We start from the raw sequence: 22,648 nt of genomic DNA, 5'->3' as shown, positions 1-22,648 counted from the left end.
GCTGTTACTATGAATGGTTTTCCACGGGTTTTTGAGTTTTTCACCCACTTGCTTGCACATGATACTAATATGTTAACACAGCAGTAAAAGAAATCGTTTTAACAACAAGCAAAAAGGTCTACAGCTATTGAAGAGACAGTGTCACTTTAATAAGCAAAAAACCTCTTCAGTGGTTTGTTTTCCCTCAGAATTTGTATATTCCCCAAAAGCTCAGTGTGAATTGTTATCCAGTATATCCACTGGATGGTACGACTTAGAAAAAAACCCCAGTTCACATGATATTTCTTATTTAAGAGGATTTTTCTATTATGAAACCCTCAATCAGAGAAAAGAGGACTTTATCATGCAAGAAATCCTACTGTCTTGAAGATGATCATGGACATGAGAATCTTCGGTCTTAAAAACCATTATTTTAAGAAGTTTGTTATTAGACATATTAAACACATTTTTTTTGTATTGCAATCCCTGAAGACAATATATGGCATTTGCCCTAAACTTGGCATTAGATTGAGACCAAATCTTTGAAGAAACTAAGGTCAGAATACAATCTGCAGCTTTTGATTTGTCATTGTATTTATGTTTAGTGTAACTATGATAATGGAAATACTGTAACTATGACTATGAAATTGGCATCTTGTCCGTGACTAGTTTCATCGGGGCCTAAAAGTCAGAATTCAAGTGGACTCACCCTCATCTGTAGAGTAAGTGGTTTTCAAGAGTGATTGTATGCAGAAGTGTTTCTAGACCTTTCTTTCTCTGCCCCCACTGTCAGACGGTGCAGGATGGAGGAGATGTTTGTCCATCACAGCCCGAACAGCGGCTGTGGAGTGGGAGAGCCCATCGAGGTGGCAGGGTTAGGCTGGGGCAGCACACACGGGGACACTGGCATTGCCAGAGTGCCTGTCCACCTCCCAGCCCTGGGAGAACAGGGGTAGGGGGGGCTGTAGGGAGGCTGCAGGGAGCTGTAGATGGGTTTTTAGGGGGGCTATAGGGGTTCATCAGGGCACACACACCTGCTCCTGAACTGTGGGGTGCAGTCACCTGGACAACTGGCCTCTGGATGGAGCAGATGTACCCAGGCCACAACACCAGAAAGGCATTTAGGGACAGTCTTGGCTGCAAATGATGAGTTGTGGAGAGTAGACTGGTACTAACACGAGCACCTCCTCCAAAAATTAATCTGTCCCCATACTCGGTGCAGCAAGGATCAGTCCTTTCTGTGCCCTTGGGAAAACTCAAACTGGCTCTGCACTGAACAATCAACCTACAGCAGCAAGGGGAAGCCTCTGCACACAAAGACAGCAGAGCAAAAATTAACAGACAAACCCCTCTATGCATTGGGAATCCATTCTGTCAGCAACATTCACATAACAGAATTTTTTATTCAAGTAATACAAAAGTGTGTGACATAACCCTGAAGCATCACCAAGCTTGGGTCCCACAGCCCAAAAATAACTGCTTATTACCTTACCTGCCTGAAGATAACATATGCCCCCGTGTCAGGAGAATGTGCAAGCAAACATTCAAGGTGTGCATTAAACTAAGCACCACTGATTTATATAATATTCCTGCCCAGAGGAAAATCATGGAAACAAAAACAAGCTACATTTTGCAATTAGGCACAGTAATTCAGAAAAATATATGAAAAGAAAACATTAGCAAAGCCAAAGAAATCGTATTTATTTGAGGAGTTGGATTCGATGATCCTTGTGGGTCATTTCCAACTCGGGGTATTCTATGACTCTATTTAAATGACAAAGTACTTCTCTGCAGGAGTTCCAAACAGATCTGTAGTTACACAGCAAGCAAAGCAGCTTTCATCCAGAGCCACAAGCTTCCTGAGACTTTTGAACTTTCAGCAAAGGCTCACCACTGCATACCTTCATCTGGGTTTTAAGCCATTACTAAGCAGCAGAGACAAACAAACATGACACTCTGTTCTCTTCCCTTCCTGAGCTTGGCTGACTTGCTTGAAAGTAGCCATATGGGTTGACAAACACAAGAAAAGTCCATATGAGTAAGTTCACTTTGTCCCCAAATACACTATGTTTAGATATAACTCACTGGAGCCACACATATCACACTAATAAAAACAAATCAGAAATGCAGGCAGCAGTTTCTGTCAGTGTGTCATTACAGAGTGCCCCTGAGAAGGGGTGGACAGCACAGGAGGCAGAGCAAGGGGAGGACTGAGGTGCAGGTGAGCCCATGGAAATGGGGAGTGGGGCTCAGCTGAGACAGTGCACGGACAGGAGCGATGGGGAAGCAGGAGGAGGGATAACTCACGCAACACTAAGCCACCAAAATCTTCTGTTGTGCAGAAGGTTAACTTAGAGCCACAACATTCATAGATTCTTGGCCTTTGCAGTAAACACTGGGCATGAGGAACTGATAGGAATATTTTTCTCCTCTGTACTTAAGATTTAATGTACAATTAGGAAAAATATACCCCCCACACTGCATTTCATGCCTTTAACACCACCACATCTTGAATGCTCAGTACTAATTAATTTTCAAACACAAAAAAGTGGTTCTTAATTTTATGCTAATTTCCAATGCAGGCAATTAAAATTACCACAAAATGCTCTAAGTGAACCACATCATAATGCTGTGAGTACATTTAGTGTCATAAATAATTTTAAAGGAAGTCTTCACTTTGGGGTTCACAGCAATGTTTCCTTACAAGCTGCAACTAATGGACATCAGAGTTTTTGAAAATGAGTTATGCCTGCACTGACTGACGAAATCCTGTTTTCTGATGAAGTACACCTGAGCCAGATGTTTATTTTACTGTGTTAAAATTTCTTTCTGAAACAACTGTAATGGAAACCTTGCCTCACTCAGGCTCTCCCTCCTAGGGAGCAGACACACTTCTGACACCCACCCGTGCAGCCTTTGCAGGGTCTGCCCCCCCTGCTGCAGGGAACAGACCATCAGCCCTACATGATACTGGGGCTAGGTTTTGGCCTTTTTACAGCACCATCATAATTTTCTAAAATGTATTTTTTTACGGAAAAGCTTTGTTCGGTGTTAAACGGGAAGTGCCGCAAAGTGGATGAGGAGGAACAGCTGCTCCTGAAAGAAGGAAGGAACCAGAAGGCAGCAAAAATATTTCACAGTTTTCAAACAGCTCAATACAACCAGGAGACTTCTCCCTCTTACCTACTCAGCTGAGGCATTATTAGGGAAGAACCTGGAAAAAAATCTCAGAAAGGTGAAACATATGAAGCACGAGAAATGTCAGCCCTGTCACAGTCTCCTGCCAGCAATGTCTGGCTCTGTGCATGGAACAGTCGCCCGAGGCGAGCACAAGGCATCACCTGCTCCCTGACACTGCCCTGAGAAATTTGTGCCTGCTCTTCAAATAAAAAGTCACGGGTAGCTGGCGTGATGCCAGCCCTGCCACTGCTGTGTATCCTGATGCTACCACATGTGGCAGGTTTCATCACACACACCTCAGGTGTTGCTCGGGCTCCTTATGACTTTCACATTTTATGTACAGTGTATTCCTCCTGACTGCTCCTGAATAAACACACCTTTTTACTTCTTGCTCCAGTTAACCCACCTCTTTGGTGATAGTGGGACTGCAAGTGATCACTGGAACTTCAAAGGACATCACTCATTTTGGATTTTCCCCGGTTAAGGGCATGCAGATCAGTTTTCCCTTCAGCCACCTTCCTCTGCCTTCACTTGTGTTTGCTGGTAGGACCCTGAAGCACCAAACCTTTTTACACCAAGACACTTCAGTTTAACTGCTGACAACTCTTTAAAGACCTGTCCCCGGGCCTTTTTCACTTATTACTCACCTGTTGTAAATCTACAGCTTTGTCTTTTTCTGCAACGTTTATATGCAGTGACCTGTACTGGGAGATTTTCAGAGGGAGATTTTCAAAGGCACTATGGTCAGTTAGACACATGGGTCTCAGTGAAAGTCAGTGCCAGCTGCGTCTGTCCCTAAAGCCTCTATCCAGAGCTTTTTAAGTGTTTGTCGAGCTCCCACAGGATAGAAAGCTTTAGAAGCTAAGCCTTTTTTACTACCTCACATTTTGCTATGTTCCCACCAACGACCACTCTCTGGAAGAAAGAGCTATCACAGGAACTTGAACTCAGAGAACAATACCAAGAATATAGCCAAGAGGTGAGAAAGCTAGTTCCCTTGTTAAAGCATTTCAGTTAAACTCACCCAGTGCTTGTCTTCATGCCAGTTTTAAAGCTCCTGTGTGGCAGTGGCTGCGTGCAGAGTTCTAAAGGTCTCAGACTGACAGTCCTGGACATGTACATCAGGCAGCTCCTGGGGTCCATGCACACACCAATTTTACATGCCAGTTTCTGTCTTATACTGGCTTACATCCATTATTTTGAATTATATCCTCCTGATATTTATTAAAGATCTGGGGATGCTGATTTGACACAGCACAGAATACGATGCAACTCACACATGACTATTTCTTACTCTTTGAGAGCCATGCCACTCATTCCTAGCAAGGTTTTGATTCATATTTTCATGTATAATTTTACATCCTCTCTGAGCTGTATTATAAGACACATTTAACTGATGTTGCACTAAAAACTGAGGACTCTGTTTCCAGGATTGCACTGGTGCCAGTGCAGACATCTGCCTGGGGATGCAGCACTCATGAGGACGCTGGATGAAACCCACCTGAAATTCCACCATGTATCTGCTTCCCTTCTCTCTTACAGTAGTCCCCCAAGGGCTGTAAAGTCAGTACTTCTGAGGAGATGCTGTGATCTCTCTTAAGAGATAAACATTTTACCTGTTCAGAGGCATTTACAATGACTGCTGTAAAGAGAACTTCCAAAGCTACATCTGGCTGCAGTGATATGTACAAAACACACTGGGATTTCAAAATTACACGTTATATTTTGCCAAGTTATGCTGCTAATTTCTAGCCCCAAAATGCATTACTTTTAGCTCAACTTGTGAGAATTAATGTTTCTTACTTGGATCAGCTGGCAAAGGAAAAATACCCTGAAAACCAACTAAATATAACTGCAATGTTAAACACTGAAATTCAGCATCAACAGAAAAAAAAGCAGCCAAGATTTTTGCTTCAGAGCAACAGCTGAATCTACCTGGGCCCAAACCAACTCCTGCATGGCCCAGGCAGCTGCTGAAAAGTCTTGACTGCACACTGCTGACATGAAGACCTGCATGTGTTGTATCATTTTGCTGGCAGAATTTGTCAGTTCATTGCTTAAACACCTCATCCAACCTCTGATTAAACTGATGGAATTTAACAGAATCATAAGAACTGAGTCATTACTGAGAGTTAATTGCAAATATGGACTTCAAGAGTTGACCCTGACTTGATCCTTCATGACATAATATGTGGTTCTGCTCTAAATAGTAATACTGGATATTATTAAGAGTATTCAAGAGTCTACATAAAACATTTCTATATCTTCCTGCCCACTTTGAAAAAAAAAAAATCAGTCTGAAAGGTAAAAAATCAAGGTGGCTTTTCTGTTTTTCCTGCCCTATCAGTAAATACTTAATTGCAATCTCTTTGCAAATGGTTTCCCCAACTAGGGCTGGTATGAACACAAGTTCCGCTTCTGCCAACTGAATACACTTGTGGATACTCTCATGCACATGGAAATATTTCCAGAGCACCTCCTTTTGAGATGCACCAGAAGTTATTATCCACATGTTTTGTTTACTCCAGTGCCAATGGAGCTCATAATTGGAGTTTTCTGATGGCTTAGCATCTTTTATGTACTCTCTTGTCCATCTGAATCAGGTTTTACCTAATAAGTTTTATTTTTACAGTTATATTGAAATGGAAAGAAAGTTTATTGTTGAGAACTTATATGAAGAAAGTGAAATGTTCTGAGTTACTACTTTATGAGAGTTTTAGGTCCTATCTAAACCAGACCATGTGTCATCTGTATAGCATACACAGAACTCCATGAAAAAGATCACTTCTCAATTCAGTGACTCTCTTTTTCTCAGCACAAATGTCTCCCCAGATATATGTTCCTCTATGCATCGGATTGTTCAAGGTTAATTTTTTTAAACAATAGTATTTCTTGAATGTCTTGCAGCCCATAAAATGAAGGCTAATACTGATCCAAATGCCATTAAATCCTTTCACCAAAACCGAGTCCCTTAAAGTAAGGGCTTTAGCAGCGAGAAGGGGATGAAGGGAATTGGTAAGAATACACTGAAGGACCACTGCCACCACCTTTTTCTCTTCCTGTGGGAATGCTGCACTTGGAACAATCACTCCTGGCCCAGCACATGGTTGGAAGGACCTGGGCAGGGACAGACAGGGCCTCATCAGACCTGGAGAGCCAGGCACTGGGAAACTGGGAATGGAAGTCTGCTAAGCAGACCTTCAGGTTCAAACCAGCAATGATTGCAAGACAAGCAAAGAACGAGCACTGAGAAGATGAGGCTTTCTCCTGCAAGGATGCAGGGTGGGCTGGCAGAGAATCTGCCATAGTAAAGGCAGTGCACAAAGAAAACTGCCCTAGTCTTGTTGGCTTCTCTGTCAGAAGTATTGCACCCCAGCACATAATTTTCATATATAACCATGGGGAGATGCAAAAAGCACACTCAGGACAGTCAGGGTAAGACTGAGATCCAGCACAAAGTAAGCTCCTTAACTCGTGGAAAAAATTAACCACATTATGCAACTTGATAAATGACTTGCAAGCAGATCTCTGATCTGATTTAATATTAAGACAGTTATGTGACTTCTGGCTCAGAACTGGCCTGGGCAGATCAGCAGGATTTGCAGATAGCACAGGTTAGTCCCCTCTGTCCTGCTGGGTGTGCTCACACTCAGTGAGATGTTGCATTTTCTGCAGTACCAAGCATGTGCTGAGCATGTCACCTTCCACCTGACACTACTCTGTGCATAAATTAGGATCTAAGTATTTAAAGAGAAATAATATCTTTATTAAAAAACCCCCATCTTCAAAATGCATGATGTTTGCTGCCTTCCTCACATGTCTTATGTCTTATTTGCCATTCTAATTACCTTTCCTATTCAAGTAGACATTTTGTAAATGTTTTTGTTCGGGAAGAAACAACCATAAAATCTTTCCATAATCTTTTCTCCCTTTTAGAAGGTCCTTTCAAACCCTCTTTTTCATAAGTTCTTATAACTACTGCTTCTTAGTCCTTTCCATATCTTCTTAAACTACTGCTTCTTAGTCTTTTAATCCCTGATCCAGTGACGGGTTTTTTTACCACTTTTTCATTCCAAATGTCAGTTCATATAGTTTTTCTATATCATCAACAATTAAAGAGTCCTTATGTTCTGCATAAGTGGTTACATTTAATTTTTTCAATTCAGTTTATCTGAGCTGAAATTAATGTAAAACTATTCAGAATTACTTTAATCGGTATAAATAAATCCAAACTTTTATCTTTATCAAAATAAGGGGCAGTGGGGAGGGAGAATGACACCAGAAAACCTGAATACATAGTATGGAATCAGATGAAGCAACAGTAAAAAAGTAAGGATTACTGTCATAATTCATTTGGCAAATTGGATGTCAAATAAGCAAAAATTAATGCCAGCAAGAAAAAAAATGAGGCATTGGTCACTTGGCTTATGAGAGGATAAAAAGTTCATATTAGATTATGTAAAAGTGAAGTTAAGCCTCATGATTTTACATACAGAGAATACACGTGAAAAAAAAAGTCCCATTGCATGCTGATAAATTTTCACAGGAGAAGCGTTTGCTAGTATTGTATGTGTAGAAATCTTCCAGGGATAAAAATTCCTGGACATTTATTTCATTCAATAACACTTGCTGTGAAACAGAGAGCATATCCTAAAAACTTTTATGGAGCTGAGAAGACTAAAGGATGCAGGACCCTTCTATCGCTGCGTCTTCACCTTCATATTTCCTCTTCTCAACTACCATTCTCTAGAGTTCTGTGAAGGGGTTTGGATCTCTCATTTGTATCAATGCCTGCCACGATGTCAACAACCATCTGTTCAAGGAAAGCTGGGGTTTCATGTTTAGCAATCACGGAAGGATGACTCTGGCTATTGCCCTCCTGGAAAGAGGTCTTAGAGTTTGGTTCCTGCCATGCTTTTGTGATTATGCTCCCTCCAAATTTGCCCTGTGATTTTTACAAGTGTATAATTTGTTATTAGTTTTAGCTTATTTCTGTATTTAATCCCATAAATAATACTATAACATGATTTTCAACTACACTGAGACAAAACTAAAAACTAAAGCATCAAAACCTCAAACCAAAAAAATTTAAAAACTAAAGCCAAAACCTAAAGCCACTGAACTATTAGCTAACTTTATGCCAAGACAGTTCTCATCTGTAAGTTCCATCTGAGGCCTCTGAGATAAAATGCACAACATTTTAGATGGCACAGAGATCCTCAAAACACCCTTATTCATCATCTTCTCAGCTTTTCAGCATTTAAAGGTCTCCACAGACCACCATTCCTCCACTAGAGGAACTGAGGCTGGACAGGCAATGGCACTCCAGTTGTGGCATCCCCAGGCACTGGAGAACTCTGTACCTCTGCTTCCACAGGGCCTCAAACCAAAGTACAGGGATGTATTTCATATTGATGACCTTAATGTTAGAAAATAATGCCTTGGACGGATCAGATTTCAAGGAAGGAAAGCCTCTGCAAGTCGTTAATCTCATCTCACTGCTTAAGTATCTATAGATACTTAAGTATCTACAAAAACAACTTAACTCATGCAAACCAACAGGACTAGTTATACAGAATATTATTGTCTCCTTCTGTTTTGTTGGAATTGCTTTATTGGAAGAGCTTAGACCTTTTAAATAACTACATATCAATTCCTGTCCCTAATACAGGTTTCATACCATGCCTTTTAAAGGTAGAGTTCTGTTTAAATGCAGCTTTTTAATTCTTTTAATTACTTTCATTTTTCTTTAATGCAGGATAATTCCTCAATGAGTCATTCCAGTGTATTTTTAAACTACTTTATCTGACACAACTTTCTATTTTCCATTAGTACTATCAAGAAATCCTCTTATGTAAAACCCAGTTGAGCTCGTTCACTGCTGTCCTCAAGTGCAAAAGAAACAGTAGCATTCCTTTGTCAATCCAATTAGCATGCACAAATTAAAAGTATTATTTAGGTCAGTCAATTGGTCATTGAAGAATGCATTACCTATAGAACTATTCCTGAATGTACTTCTGGATCACTGAAATGACAAAACTAAAAAAGTACAGTCTTGAGGTTTTTTTCTGGTGGAAGCACACTTGGTTATTATTCTAACAAAATTATAAATACTACCTAGTTCCTGACATGAAGGTTTCACCGTGTATCATGCTGTACAGAGAGAACAAAAAGGCTCCAGGATGTGCTTTTAAGTGAACATACACTGGGAGGGTTCAGTAGGGAGAAGGGAGCAGTACATTGAGCAGTGCTGAAGCTGAGGGGTCTGGAAGCACATCTGCCTCCTGCAGAGAAGCTTCGGTCCTGCCCTTCTTATTCAACTATACCTGGAGACCCTCTCCAGACACCAGCAGGGAAAATAACAAGATGGTGAAATCAAATTGCTGAGAGCAGACAAAAAACCAGGAAAGCAGAAGGAAAAGACAGACATGGCAGTGTAGGAAGAGACGAGAGACAGAACATAAACATGGCAAGACAGAGGAAGCAAGAAACATCAGGAGTGTCCATGTATGGACATTCCATGTAGCTTTTTACTGCTCCTGTTTCTCACTTTGTCACATTCTTTGAACAACCTGGTCTAGTGGAAGGTGTCCCTGCCCATGGCACCCCCTGCCATTGGAACTGGATGATCTTTGAGGTTCCTTCTAACCCGACCCAGTCAGTGGCTCTGTGATTCAGCTGAGTGGCATAAGTACTGTAAGCACAAGAATGCAGCATCATCACTGGATGCTTTTACACCAGCCCCTCACTGTTCTGCACCCAGACCAGAGGCAACAAATGTAAGCAGCTGGAACTGCATCCCAGGGGAATGGCTTAGTGATGGATGCAGTGGTACTTGATTACTGTTTGGACTCCCGGATTTTAGAAGCCTTTTCCAACGTAAGTGATTCTGTGATTCTATATAATAACCACTGCCGCACTAGTAACACATCATTTAAAATAACAATAGCACTGTATTTAAAATTATCATCATTCACAGTGGGCACTAGGAAACAATGTTAGTGCCATGAGAGAAGGATGGCCTTGTTTCCAAGACACCTGCCTTCAACAACAAATCGGTTTTTTATCAATGATTTTCATTCATTTCTGTGGTATGCTTGTTCTAGAAGTTGAGAGTAACCGTAAGAGGAAGGAAAATGGGGACCATTTCAAACACTACCCTTTTGTATTTTTCTTTAAAACGAAGTGAAATAGTATTACAGTGCCCTCAGGTGGTGTAAATTCAATTCGGTCCTATTGTCTTCTCCAGAAAGACAATAAACAACTGTAAATAATACTAACTTCAGCAGACTGGCTGAACATGGAAGAGAGTTACACAGGAAGGCAAATCACAGCATAAGCAGTTTTGTTTCCAAGGAAGGTTCTTTTCTTGAGTGTTTTGACAACTGATTTTTAAAAAGCATTCTTTGTTAATTTTTAAATATCTGTGGAATAAATATAACATATCTCCCAAAGAAAACCTAAATAACATCATCACTGATTATGGAAACAAAGAAAGATAGAAGGAAAGGTATCTAGAAAAGTAGATAAAACCCGAGGGGAGAAGAGGTAATGAATTTTGTAAGAGCTTTTCAGAACAAAACATAAGGTAAGTGTTTAAACAAAACAAAAGAAAGAAAATCCAAAACACAATCAATCAACCAACCAACCAAAACACCCTACAGATAGCATATAATTTCTTAAATACATTCACATTTAATTTGTCTTAATGGTGAGGAAAAACACATAAACAAAACACATAAAGAAAGCAGCATGTGATAAATTTGTCATATAACTTGAAACTTTCTGAATTCATACCGTTGTTTTAGTCTGAAGAAATCAGTTTCCTGAAGATGTAGGATAACTTTAATGTACAACAGTCCAATAAACCCTTTTTTTTTAATAAGAATAACAACGTAAAATGAATGTTATTTATCTGATCTACTTATGGACATTCAAGGTAATTCCAAAATTGTGTCTAACAGAACTAAATGATTGATGTATGCCCACCATTTATCAGTGTTTTGTGTCTTCTTCAAATAACAGTGAGGAAGACCAGCAGATCACCAGGAGAATCTTCCAATCAACCACAATTAAAAGGTTTGCCAAAGATTAAGTGAGATTATAATCCATTATTCTGTTGAGACACTCTTAAAGAAATGGCCTGTCAGTTTACAAATATCGATTCCATCATGGAATCTGTGCACTGTAGATGATGGGAACTGTACCACTGACCATGGTTTCACAGAGAACACCACAGCAGCTTTGTCCTGCTGTCCATCCAGTTCTGTCCTGTTGTCTTTCTAGGAAGACAGCTCTGTAAATAACACTGATCTTCAGCAAGCTGGATGAATATGGAAGAAACATATATGGCAGAGCAAGTCCCATAGTTACAGCAGTCATGGACCTGAATAGTTTGCTGTTCTTCCAGCTCCCAGTGGAAGGACTCTGCTGTCCTTCAGAACCACACCTGTACTCTTCCTACCTGCTCCTGAATTGGCTCCTAATGTCTGTCTGCCAGCATATGTTAAAACATTCCTCAAACAGTTCAGAAAAGCAATTTCTGAACTGTTGCAAAACACAGACAACATGAAAGGAATTTGAATCCCACCAATATTCCATTTCCTATGCAAATAATGCTTTCATTTCCTATCATGATGATTTGGGAAACTCTCCTACCGCTCTGCAGTTATATGTCACATGAAAGAAATACTGTGCTGACCCTTCAATTTTCTAAGGATTGCCTCCAGGATTTCTGAGGGTGTCTGGAAGAACTGCCACGTTTTTAGCAGCTGTCTTTACAAACTGTACCCTTCAAAGAAGAATGATGTAAGCTTCTCACCCCACATCATCCCCCATTCCCCTCACCTTGCTTTCAGTAATCCCTAATTACTTTTTTTTTTTAACCTCACTTGCACATTCAGGAAGAGTTTTACTAACAAAACATTTCTCTGTGGCTCAGAGAGAATCAATAGTGCTTACAAGTACACTCTTTATTTATTGGCAATTTACTCCTGAATTCCCCCATCCAGGCTATCAATAGGAAGCAATCTCTTTATAGCACTAATGACTTGCGGTAAAGTATATACATCTGTTTAATACAAATAAGGGCAAACGATTTCCCAGACTTGGGGAGACAAAATAGAGCTCACAAGGACTTATCTCACTTAGAAAGAATAACTTGTAGCCTTCTCTCATTAAAAGGATAAACTATTAGAGTGGAGACAAGTAGGAAAAGAGCAACCTTGGAGAAGGGAGAGAGGGTTGGTGGGTGGCTTGGTCTGAGGTGACTTAAGAAGTCAATGCTCTTAATACAAACAACAATCTAAGCTATTGGCAGAAGAAAAGCAACAGGTAAATCACGGTTTCCAGACAGGGAAAAAAAAAAATAAAAGTCCCAGGAATTTCAGCAACACCAGTCATCTGGTGGAAACTGCACCAGCAATTCCATCCACCACCGACTGGCCCCTAGATCCACTGGGGTAGGAAAAGCCTTTCATTTTTGTATATAGCAGTTTGGCCTGGCTCTAGAAGTGCTAATAGCCAAAGGACATAAAGGAAAAAAAATAACCCCTGCCTACCACGTCCTTCTCAAGAGTGCCTGTCATGATATACAACAGAGAGAACAAAACTAATGCTGACAACTGTTTACCTTTAATCTCTCAGAAGTATCACCTGCAAAAATACCGCCTAATTTCTGGCCCTAAAAATATATATAAAATTATGTCCATGCTATTTTCCTTCAATGACCATATTTACAGCAATGAGTGGTAATTCTGACATGACAAAAACTTTCCTTAAACAGAATTCATGTTTTTCCAGATGTTCAAAAACTTGTGGCTTAAAATCCAAAGCAGACCAATTCACACAGAGGTGTTGAAAACTTCCTCATGATGCCTTCAAAATCACACCCAATCTTCAGCAGGAATAAGTTATTTTGATAGGATTTTTATATATAGCTCTCTCTCAACCCCAATAATGAGATTAAAGCCTTAAAAAGGCACAAGGTTGTAATACATGCTAAACCTTTTGCTTTTGTTCTTTCTAAAAAGCACTAAAAGGTGAAGTTAACTTCCCAAGAAGGGCACAGGTTAGAAACGGAAAAAGAAGATCCAACTTTTACATAAAAATGTGCCAAGAGGAGCTTGGAAAAAAAAAATCTGGTTTGGCAGCTTTATGTTGAGCTCTTTTGTTAAGCTATGAAAACTTAAATCAAACAATCCCTTTATACAGCCACAACTGTTCATTTGCAACAGGCAAACCATAAAAAGCCTGCAAAACTTGTCAGCCAAAAGGAAGCCATATGACAAGAAACTATTGCTTGTGATTTCAGGAATTAATTTGTCATAAAGAAGGGATAGAAAAGTGGTTGTTCTCCATGACATCATCTTCCCTCTCAGCTTTTGGGTACAGACAACCCCCAGCATATCATCATCCTGAATTCTGCTTCGTACCAACGACCAATCCATCATCTTTCACAGGTGGCCCTGAGAGAAACCTGTGATTTTTGACGGAGGCAATTGGATGAACGAGTTGACTGCGCTGAAGTCACAGCAGCGCCAGAGTAACGTGGCTCACTTTACTGTGCTCAGGGGACAGCCCAGAGAAAACAGCACTGCATTTAGTCCAGCCTGGATTGCTGCATCCCTCGGGTGAGGCTCATCCTGTCCCTGCTCTGCCCTCCGTGGTGCAGTGGTGGGGCTCCTGCCAGCCCCACTGACCTCTGCCCCTGCTTCCACTGCAGCAAACACACACCTTTCAGGAAGGGGATAACAATTCAGGAACACAGACCATATGTGCATTCCTCGGCTTTCTGAAAGTGTCATAAAACTCAGGTGGTTTGGTGGCAAACTAATGAACTGAACTAACTAAACTGAACTAACTATGCTGCCTACAGCAAATGTGCTGCAGGCAGATCAGCCCATGGGAAAGCTTTTTATCCTCTTACAGGTTGATTTTATGGAAGACATCACTTTGCCCTCAGCCACAGCATCCTCTGCTGGGAGCTCAACAAACCTTGAAACCAAAGACCTGCTCCATCTGCAGACAGGAATGACCCACTCCAGCAGGAACCTGCCTGGTACCCTGGGCCTTTGCTGCCTCTGCCTGGCAGACTAACAAGGGGAAACAGAAAATGGGATTTTGAAAGAGAAAGGATTTTGCAGATTCTTATACCTGATCTCTTGGTACCTGTTTTTCTTCATCTGTCTTGAACTTCACCCTAGTCTGCCACTTCAAGCAGACCCAGGACAAGTATGTAAATAGTCAGCCCTGCCAAGATGGCTGGGCATGCACCGGTACAGAATTTCTGTTCTCTGCAATTTCAAGCCCATGGGGAAGAAAAAAATCCACAAATCTCTCTCCTAAAAGTGAGACTCCGAATTCTACCACAGCTGTATGAAATGTTGTTTTGCACTTTGTCCTAAGTACAATAATATAATTATACTGCACCCTAAGGCAATAACTTCATTTTTGCATTTTTAGATTTCTTCACATTTCTGTTACACTGTTCTCAAGGTCACCCGGTTTCTCTCGTATGCTACACCAGACTGATGAGGACTCTCAGCTCTGCACCATTAGCATATTCCTACTTTTTGTGCCAAGGATAATAATGAAAAATATTAAATATGGCCTTTCCCAGAACATACATCATCCTGTGAGGATGTTTCAACAAAGATCATCTAGTCTAAAATGACTTTGTTTTCTAGTGACTGCATTATTAGATCAAAATACCCCTCATTTTTAAACACAAGGATCTCCTTTAGGTGTGCTGTGAAGAAGCAGCATCCGTGTTGTCAGGAACACAGGCAGATAGCATCATCACAGGGCTAGGACATGGATTTTACTGCTCTCTTGTCACTAACACTCTAATTCCATGCAACAATACAATTTCCCTCCCTCCTCCACTCCTACCTCCACCAGCAGCAGAATAACTCGGGAAAGAAAGCCCGTGTGGAGAGCTGCTCTGAGCTCCCACTCCCTCAGTCACTCTGGTTTCACATGGACTTCACGGCTGCACTTTGCAATAAAGTACAATACACCGGGGAATGCTTTCATGTACTGCGCATCTGACTTCCCTGTAGTCATAAAATGAGACAGAAAGCACATGCATTTACACCCAATAAAACTAAACCAAAAAGTATTCTTACTCGTGGTTTATTTTCGTTTAGTCCACAGCCTCTCAGACATTTTCAGCTGCACAGAAGCTCCAAGAAAAGGTACTTTGGCTGCATGCATGACAAAAACAAGTACCAGAAGATTAAACAGAACTTGTCTGAGGTTATTTGTACTGTAGCATTTAATACTGGTCTACATCCTGCAATACTCCTTTCTGAGGATGCTGGAATGCCTTGGTCCCAGCCGAATTTGGTGTTAGTAATTTCAGTTTTGTTTCTATGTCATTTGTAGGAAATGTTACTCATGTCACGAGCAAATCAAAACGCTCATTAACTTTAAACGGTGGAAACTCGTCCCCTGCCCCGCCTGGAACCTCGCCCGGCGCGTCCGTCAGTGCCGCGGGTCTCCCCCGCCACGGCCCGACTCCGGCACCACGCCGGGGCAGCGCCGCGGCCCCTCCGTCCCGTCTCACCGCTGCCACGGCACACCCGGGACGGGGAACAACGGCGGGACCGGGCACGGCCGGGCGAGCGAGATGGAACCGGGTAGTGCAGGGGGAGCGAGATGGAGCCAGGCAGTTCGGAGGAAGCCAGATGGAGCTGGGCAGTTCCGGGGTAGCGAGATGGAGCCGGGCAGTTCGGGGACAGCGAGATGGAGCCGGGCAATGCAGGGGTAGCGAGATGGAGCCGGGCAGTTCGGGGACAGCGAGATGGAGCCGGGCAGTTCGGGGACAGCGAGATGGAGCCGGGCAGTTCGGGGACAGCGAGATGGAGCCGGGCAGTTCGGGGACAGCGCACCGCGGACGAACCGCGCCGCATACCGGGCCCCGCGCCCGGGGCCGCCAGGGGGCGCCGCCGGGGAGCGGCGGCGGGCGAAGCCGGGCCGGGCCGGAGGGCGCGGGGGGCGGCGGGGCCCGGCCCGGCGCTGCCCGCGGCTCGGCCCTGTTCTGCTCCGCCGAAATGAGCCTCCCGAAAGCAGCGACCCGAACTGCCCCGGCGGGGCTGCAGCGCTGCCGCACTGAGCCGGGAGAGCGCCCGCACCGGCCCTCGCAAACGCCTCGGGCTGGTTTATGTCCGCTCGAGAAACTCCTCTGCCAAGGCGGGCTCGGCCGCGGGCAGCGGGCTCGGCAGCACCGGGGACAGCGAGCGCTCCGGCACCCGCTGAGCCGCTGCCTCCTGGGGACGGGAGCCCCGGCTTATTTTACCGAGGGCACCTCTCCGCTGCGAGAGCAGCGGCTGCTGGGCGCGGCTCCGGCGGCGCCAGGGCTCGCGTAGCGGACGGTGCCGTGGCCCCGGAGGCTGCCCGGCCGCTGCGACGTCCCCGAGGGTCACGGGCTCTGCCGCCAGAACGGGGATTGCTTAAGGGTTAGGGAGTGCTTGGAACCGGAGCAGCCTGGCAGCGCCTGGGACCCGGCGGCATCGGGGAGAGGGAGCAGCGGGGCGGGAGGTGACTGCCGGGGGCGCGGAGCCGGAGATACCGGGCGATGCCTGCCCGCGGCTTCCTCCTTCGGTGCCACACCGCATGGGAAGACCAGATACAAAAGCAGATTTATCACGCCGGGAGGTCTGCAGAGATAAACCCCACATATTTCCACTTGGAAAAAAGTGGTATGAAATTTCGGGAAAGTCAATGAACAGGACAAACGCAAGAAGCGTCACTGATGACAGATACAAATTGCCAACCGGCCTCCGAGCGCGCCTTTAGACGGGGCGGGAGGCTTTGGCTCTGTCCCCGGGACCAGCACGCCGAGTGGACCGGGGTCCCGGGGCTGCGGCCCCCGCAGGGCAACCGGCCGCCGAGGTCCGGAGGCCGCCGGGGTTGACGCGCGTCGGGTGTCTGCGCGCTCCCGGCTGTGGCCAAAGCTGAGAAACCTGCGGGAGCGGGGCGGCGGCGACACACAGACACAGGCACTTTCGGGTGTCCCGGGGGAGCAGGAGGCAGGCGGGACCTGCGCTCCGCCACTTCCCTCCGCTACCGGCGGTGAGCAAGCCCGTCGGGGCGGCCGGGGGTCGATGTCGCCCGACCGCAGCACGGACGGCGGAGGCCGCGCTCTTACCTCGTTCCATCGGTCCCGCCAAGGCAGCGGCGTCCCTACTTGTCCCCTCCTCGGTGAGCGGCTGCCGGCTGTCTGGATCAGCGCCCGGCCCCTGCCCGGGCGGGGATGGAGGCGTCCCTCCCGTGAGCCGAGCCGAGCCGGTCAGCGCTGCGGGGCCCCCACTCAAGGCGCAACACCTGCGGGCTCGGCGGGTGGAGGCGCCGCTGGTCCGAAGCACCGCACCGGTGCGGGCAGGGCGGCTGGACGCGGGCGAACCCGGCGGCCTGTGCGGGCAGGCGGAGACCGAGCGGAGCCGCGGGCTGGCGGCCCACTCTCCGGGCGGGCCCGTGGCCCTCCGGGAGGGCCAGTCAGCCCCGCCGGGGCCGCCTCCAGCAGCTTCCAACGGCGCCGTGAGCCGGAGCCGCGCCGGGGGCGGAGGGAGCAGGTGGCATCGCCACCCCCTTCCCAACGCACGCAGGCGGCGCGGAAACGAGCCTGGACAGAGCTAATGGGGCTCTACCGGGAACCCGATACACTGTGACTGCTCCCTGCGCTGCTGCTGTTTGCAACAGACGGAGGGAGAAACAATGAAGTCGTTTATCAAACCTTCTATAGCGCAGCGTCGTTTTTAATCTCACGTTTGTACGGCAAGTTATTTACAAAGATGCGCAAAACAAGACGCACGGACTGTTACATCCCGTAATTCCAGCGGCTGAAAACAAAGACCATTGACTGAGCCCGAATAATTACTTCCTAAACTTACACTGACATTACGGTTACAGGTTAAACGAAACCCTGTTCACCTGTAAACGATTCTGATGACAGACATAACCACATCCAAAGGACCACGCGTTTGAATAATTGTTCTGATATTATCAAGTCCAGTCTTGTTTACTTTGTGAACATTCGGAAAAGTTTTAACTCCCCGCTTGTTGGTGTTTTCCTTGGTTAACAACGCATCAGACTTGTAGGAGAAAGCAGTTCTAAGGCGGAGAACGTGCTATAAGCCCCGTTTCCGGAATTATTTTCTATAAAACTCTCAAATCCGAATTCTTCTTTTCTTGACAATTAATCATACTTTCGATTACGAATATCTGTGGTCATTATATTCGCGCGAACGAGCTTCGTTCCGCTATGATGTAACAGCAGGTTTTCTTCCTTTAAAAACCTCCGTCGCGTCTCGGAACGAGGGAGGGAAGCCCTCTCCGAGGCCAGCGGGTTTCAGAACAGGCAACAAAGTTGAACAAACCAATTATTCCCAGGGCATAAGACCATTTCTTAGAACCGCTTTAAACGTGGACTCTTATGCGAGGGAACGGCCGCCCCGCAGCTGAAGACGGAGCCGATTACGCGACAGAACAGCGATCGAGCCGGGCATTCCCGCGCAGCGCCTCCCGCCCAGTGCCGCGGGGCAGCGCAGCCGCCGGACCCCGCCCCGAGCTGCGCTCGGCGGGCCCCGCGGCCGCTGCCCGGAGCCGCTCCGCGTTCAGAGCCGGGTGCCGCCGCCCGGTGCTGCGGGGCTGGGGGTCTCCCCGGGGTCCCCTCGGGGGTCCCGTCGGGCGCGGCCCCGCCACGTGCGGCCCCGCGCGCTCGCCCGGCCCGGCCGTGACGTGTCTGGGTGGGGGCGCGCGCCGCCCTCCGATTGGGCGGTGGCGGCGGCGCGGGGCGGCGGCCGCCCAATGGGCGCGGGGCGCGCAGGTGCCCGCGCGGTTATCTGCGCGCGGGGAGGGCGCGGAGCGTGCCCGCCGCCGCCGGACACGCGGCCGGGGCCACGCGCGGAGCCGCCGGTCCCGCACCCCCTCCCGCCGGATCGCGCGCGGAGCGCAGGGCCCGCAGCCCGCCGGGGCGCGCCGCCGCGGGGGCTCTTCCTCCCGGGACTCCCGCGGTGCCCCTGCTCGGCTTTCGCCGCTTTCCAGCCTGGACGTTGGCGGCGCGCGCCGCCGAGCCGCGGCCGGGGAAGCGCCGGAGTTTTCCTGCTCCCGGCAAACTTCGGTACTTGCTGAGATCCTGCGAGCGGCGAGGAGCCCGTCCCGCCCGCGGCCACGCTCCCGCGGCGCGGGGCTCCAGCGGAGCGGCCGCGGCGCGGCTGGGAGGGAGCCGCGCTCGCTGATGCCCGCAGATGTTAGCGGTGGGGCAGATGGATGCTAATCGCCAGAGCGCGTTCGTCCTCAGCAGTGCGCCGCTGGCCGCGCTGCACAACATGGCCGAGATGAAGACCTCCCTCTTCCCCTACGCCCTGCAGAACCCCTCCGGCTTCAAGGCGCCGGCCCTGGGCGGACTCAACACGCAACTCCCCTTGGGGACACCGCACGGAATAAGCGACATCCTGGGGCGGCCCGTGGGCAGCGCCAGCAACCTGCTGGGTGGGCTGCCCCGCATCAACGGGCTGGCGGCCTCGGCCGGGATGTACTTCAGCCCCGCCGCCGTCTCCCGCTACCCGAAACCCCTGGCGGAGCTGCCGGGGCGGCCGCCCATTTTCTGGCCGGGAGTGGTGCAAGGCTCTCCCTGGAGAGACCCCCGGCTCGCCTGTCCCGGTAAGTGCGGCCGGTTCTGTCGGGGTGCGGGGAGCAGGTGGCCTGGGGTGCGGAGCCGGGGTGGCCCCATGCCGCGGGCGGGCGCGGTGGACGGGGCGGGCGGCCCAGCGAGGCAGCGGGCATGGCGCTCGGCAGGAAGGCCCGGTGCCGGTCGGTCGGCCCCCGCGGCCCCCGGCGTGTCCCGCACCGAGCCCCGCTCTAGGGCTGGCGGACACTCGAAGCGGCCGCTCCCCTGCAGCGCCAGGCGGGGCCCGGTTCTGGGCCGGGAGCGGTGCAGAGCCCGTCCCTGACGCAGCTCTTTCTCCTTCGCTTTTAGCTCAGACAGGGATGGTTTTGGACAAGGACGGCAAGAAGAAACACTCTCGACCGACTTTCTCTGGGCAGCAGATATTTGCATTAGAGAAGACCTTCGAACAGACGAAATACTTGGCAGGACCGGAGCGCGCTCGGCTCGCCTACTCCCTGGGGATGACCGAGAGCCAGGTGAAGGTAGGTCCGTCCCGCGGACTCCCCCCTCTCCCGCTCCCTGCCGCGGCCGCTTTCTGCTGTCTCGGTAATTGCCAGTGACCACGAACACTGCACAACAGTACAGGGATTTTTTTAAAGTCCTTTAGAATTTAAATTATATTTCGGTAGCGGATAGATTTTAGGCAAATTTTTAGAGCTCTCTATGCTGCAAACGATTTAATGTAGACAGACATAATATATTTTAAAAAGCTCACCCCAACAACAAACAGAAAAAAAAGCCCCCCGCAGGTAATTGCTTTCGGCGGGTCACTTTTCCACGAGGATCGTGTCGGCTGGCACAACTTTACCTTATGTAACCCCGCAAATTTTTTAGCAAAGCCTGCATGTGCATCTGAGCGTTGGGGTGCATCGGGAGCCAAAAATAGTTATTTTTCTGCCCATCGTGTCCTGTTTCCAAATTAACTGCTCTGCAAAGCTGCTGCTTTTACCGCCGCACAGTTCCGTCTCCGACAGCCCCGCAGAGCTGGGCAGGTGTCCCCAGCGGGGCGTCCCCTCCCGGAGCTGCTCGGGGCCCCGCCACCCCCTGCCCAGTGCGGGCCCGCGCTGCGGGACGGGACGGGACAGAACGGGACGGCCGCGGGTGGGGGCGGGCGCGGCGGCGGGGCCGAGGCCGTTCCTAAGCCGTGCCCGCTGCCGGTGCCCAGGTGTGGTTCCAGAACAGACGGACCAAGTGGCGGAAGAGACACGCGGCGGAGATGGCCTCGGCGAAGAAGAAGCACGACTCGGAGACGGAGAAGCTGAAGGAGAGCTCGGACAATGAGGACGATGACGAATACAACAAGCCCCTGGACCCCAACTCAGATGACGAAAAAATCACAAGGCTATTGAAAAAGCACAAATCCACGAACCTGTCCCTTGTCAGCCCCTGCAGCACCAGCTCGGACACCTTGTGAGGGCAGGAGGCCGACGGCCGCAATGGGGCGAGTGTAGCTGGGTGTTTGAAGTGGTGTGTTGTACAGCCTGAGATGTATGTGAAATGTATATATATTTTTTACAGAATAAGTTATGAAATTATTTTCTTTCTCATCGATGTAAATTTCAGAGAAATTTTTCCGACTTTTTGGGTTTTATTTGTGTCCCTTTAAGGTTCCTGCTCTTTCCCTTAGCCTTCCTGCTGGTCTCCTGCACCTAACAATCAGGTTTTGTTACGTTTTCTATGGGTCTCCAAATCCAAGCTCAGCCACGTTGTATATAGTAAATTTCAGATTTTGTGATGTATATTTCTAGTGTAAAAACGGCAGTTTTCTTTCACTCCTTGTCCCTCAGTGTTTTGGCGGTTTCACTTCTCCTGCCTCTGGATTTTATGCTTAATAATACCAAAAACCAAAAACAACGCCCAAAAAAAAAAAGCACGAGAGAAAAATGGACACTTGATTTTACATTGGGATCAAATAATGTCTCCACACGTGTTGGAAAGACTTTGTATAAATCAATAAATTATTTAACAAGCTTCTTCTTTAGCGACTTTCTTCCTGCATTTCTCGTTCTCAGTCCTGGCCCTGCTGCTCTTGGGGGCCCGGGGACCGCGGCGCTCCTGGAGGGTGCCCACAGCTCCCGGGCTGGGCGCTGCTCCGCGGGGGAAAAGGAGCTGCTGCGGTCGGGCTGGCGGGCTGAGCCGGGAGCGCCCTGGGCCTGCTGGCCCCTGCCGGGGGCCGCGGTCGCTGGCACACGGGAACCCACCCTATGGGACCCCCTGACAGCCCCGGAGAGACCCGCGGCTGAAAGTGCAGCCCGAACCTGCCGGGAGCACCGGTCCCTGGGTCCCAGAGCGCGGCGGGCGGGGGATGGGGTCTGGTCTGGGGAGGAGAGGAGGAGGCCGGGACACGTCCCTCGGTGCTGCCCGGGAACCGGTCGCTGCAAAGACCCGAACTCGTTGAGATCCGCGGCGGAGGCCTGTGAGCTCCTCCGCCCTCCCGCCGCTTCCCGCCGGGATCCCGGGACGTGCCCGTGGGCCCCGGTCCAGCACCTGCGGGCGCGCCCGTGCCCGAACCGGCCGCCGAGGCTCCGCGTTTGTCCCCTCTGCACACGCGAGGCCCGGTGGGTCTGAGCCGCCCGCGCCGTCAAGGTGCTTTTTTTTTTGTCTGTGAACGAGACGTTCCTTTCTTTCCGTGTCTCAGCTACGGCTTAGCAGTCCGAGCAAAGGCAGCGGCCGCACCGCGGGCGGCCCCGCTGCCCCTGCCCGGCAACCAGCGCAGGGACACGGACCCCGGCGCGGCGGGACGGGGCCGTGACGGCTCCCCGGGCAGTTACGGGGCCCGGTCCCGCATCCGCCATCCGCACAGCGGAGGAACGCGGC

General features: G+C 48.4%; 1 protein-coding gene across 1 annotated transcript; it reads left to right on the top strand.

The window, feature by feature from the left end:
• Positions 1-19,178: 19,178 nt before the first annotated feature.
• NKX6-2 (NK6 homeobox 2) lies at positions 19,179-21,797 on the top strand. The gene is made up of 3 exons (XM_032694924.1): positions 19,179-19,824; positions 20,141-20,313; positions 20,997-21,797. Exons 1-3 carry the CDS (start codon positions 19,410-19,412, stop codon positions 21,243-21,245), a joined length of 837 nt encoding a protein of 278 aa, XP_032550815.1. The 5' UTR covers positions 19,179-19,409; the 3' UTR covers positions 21,246-21,797.
• The last annotated feature ends 851 nt before the right edge of the window (positions 21,798-22,648 follow it).

This window comes from Chiroxiphia lanceolata, chromosome 8 (assembly GCF_009829145.1).
Source record: "Chiroxiphia lanceolata isolate bChiLan1 chromosome 8, bChiLan1.pri, whole genome shotgun sequence".
In the NCBI taxonomy this organism is placed as follows: domain Eukaryota; kingdom Metazoa; phylum Chordata; class Aves; order Passeriformes; family Pipridae; genus Chiroxiphia; species Chiroxiphia lanceolata.
Note: the sequence above shows the minus strand (reverse complement) of the source record. Positions and strands in the feature narration are given on the sequence as shown.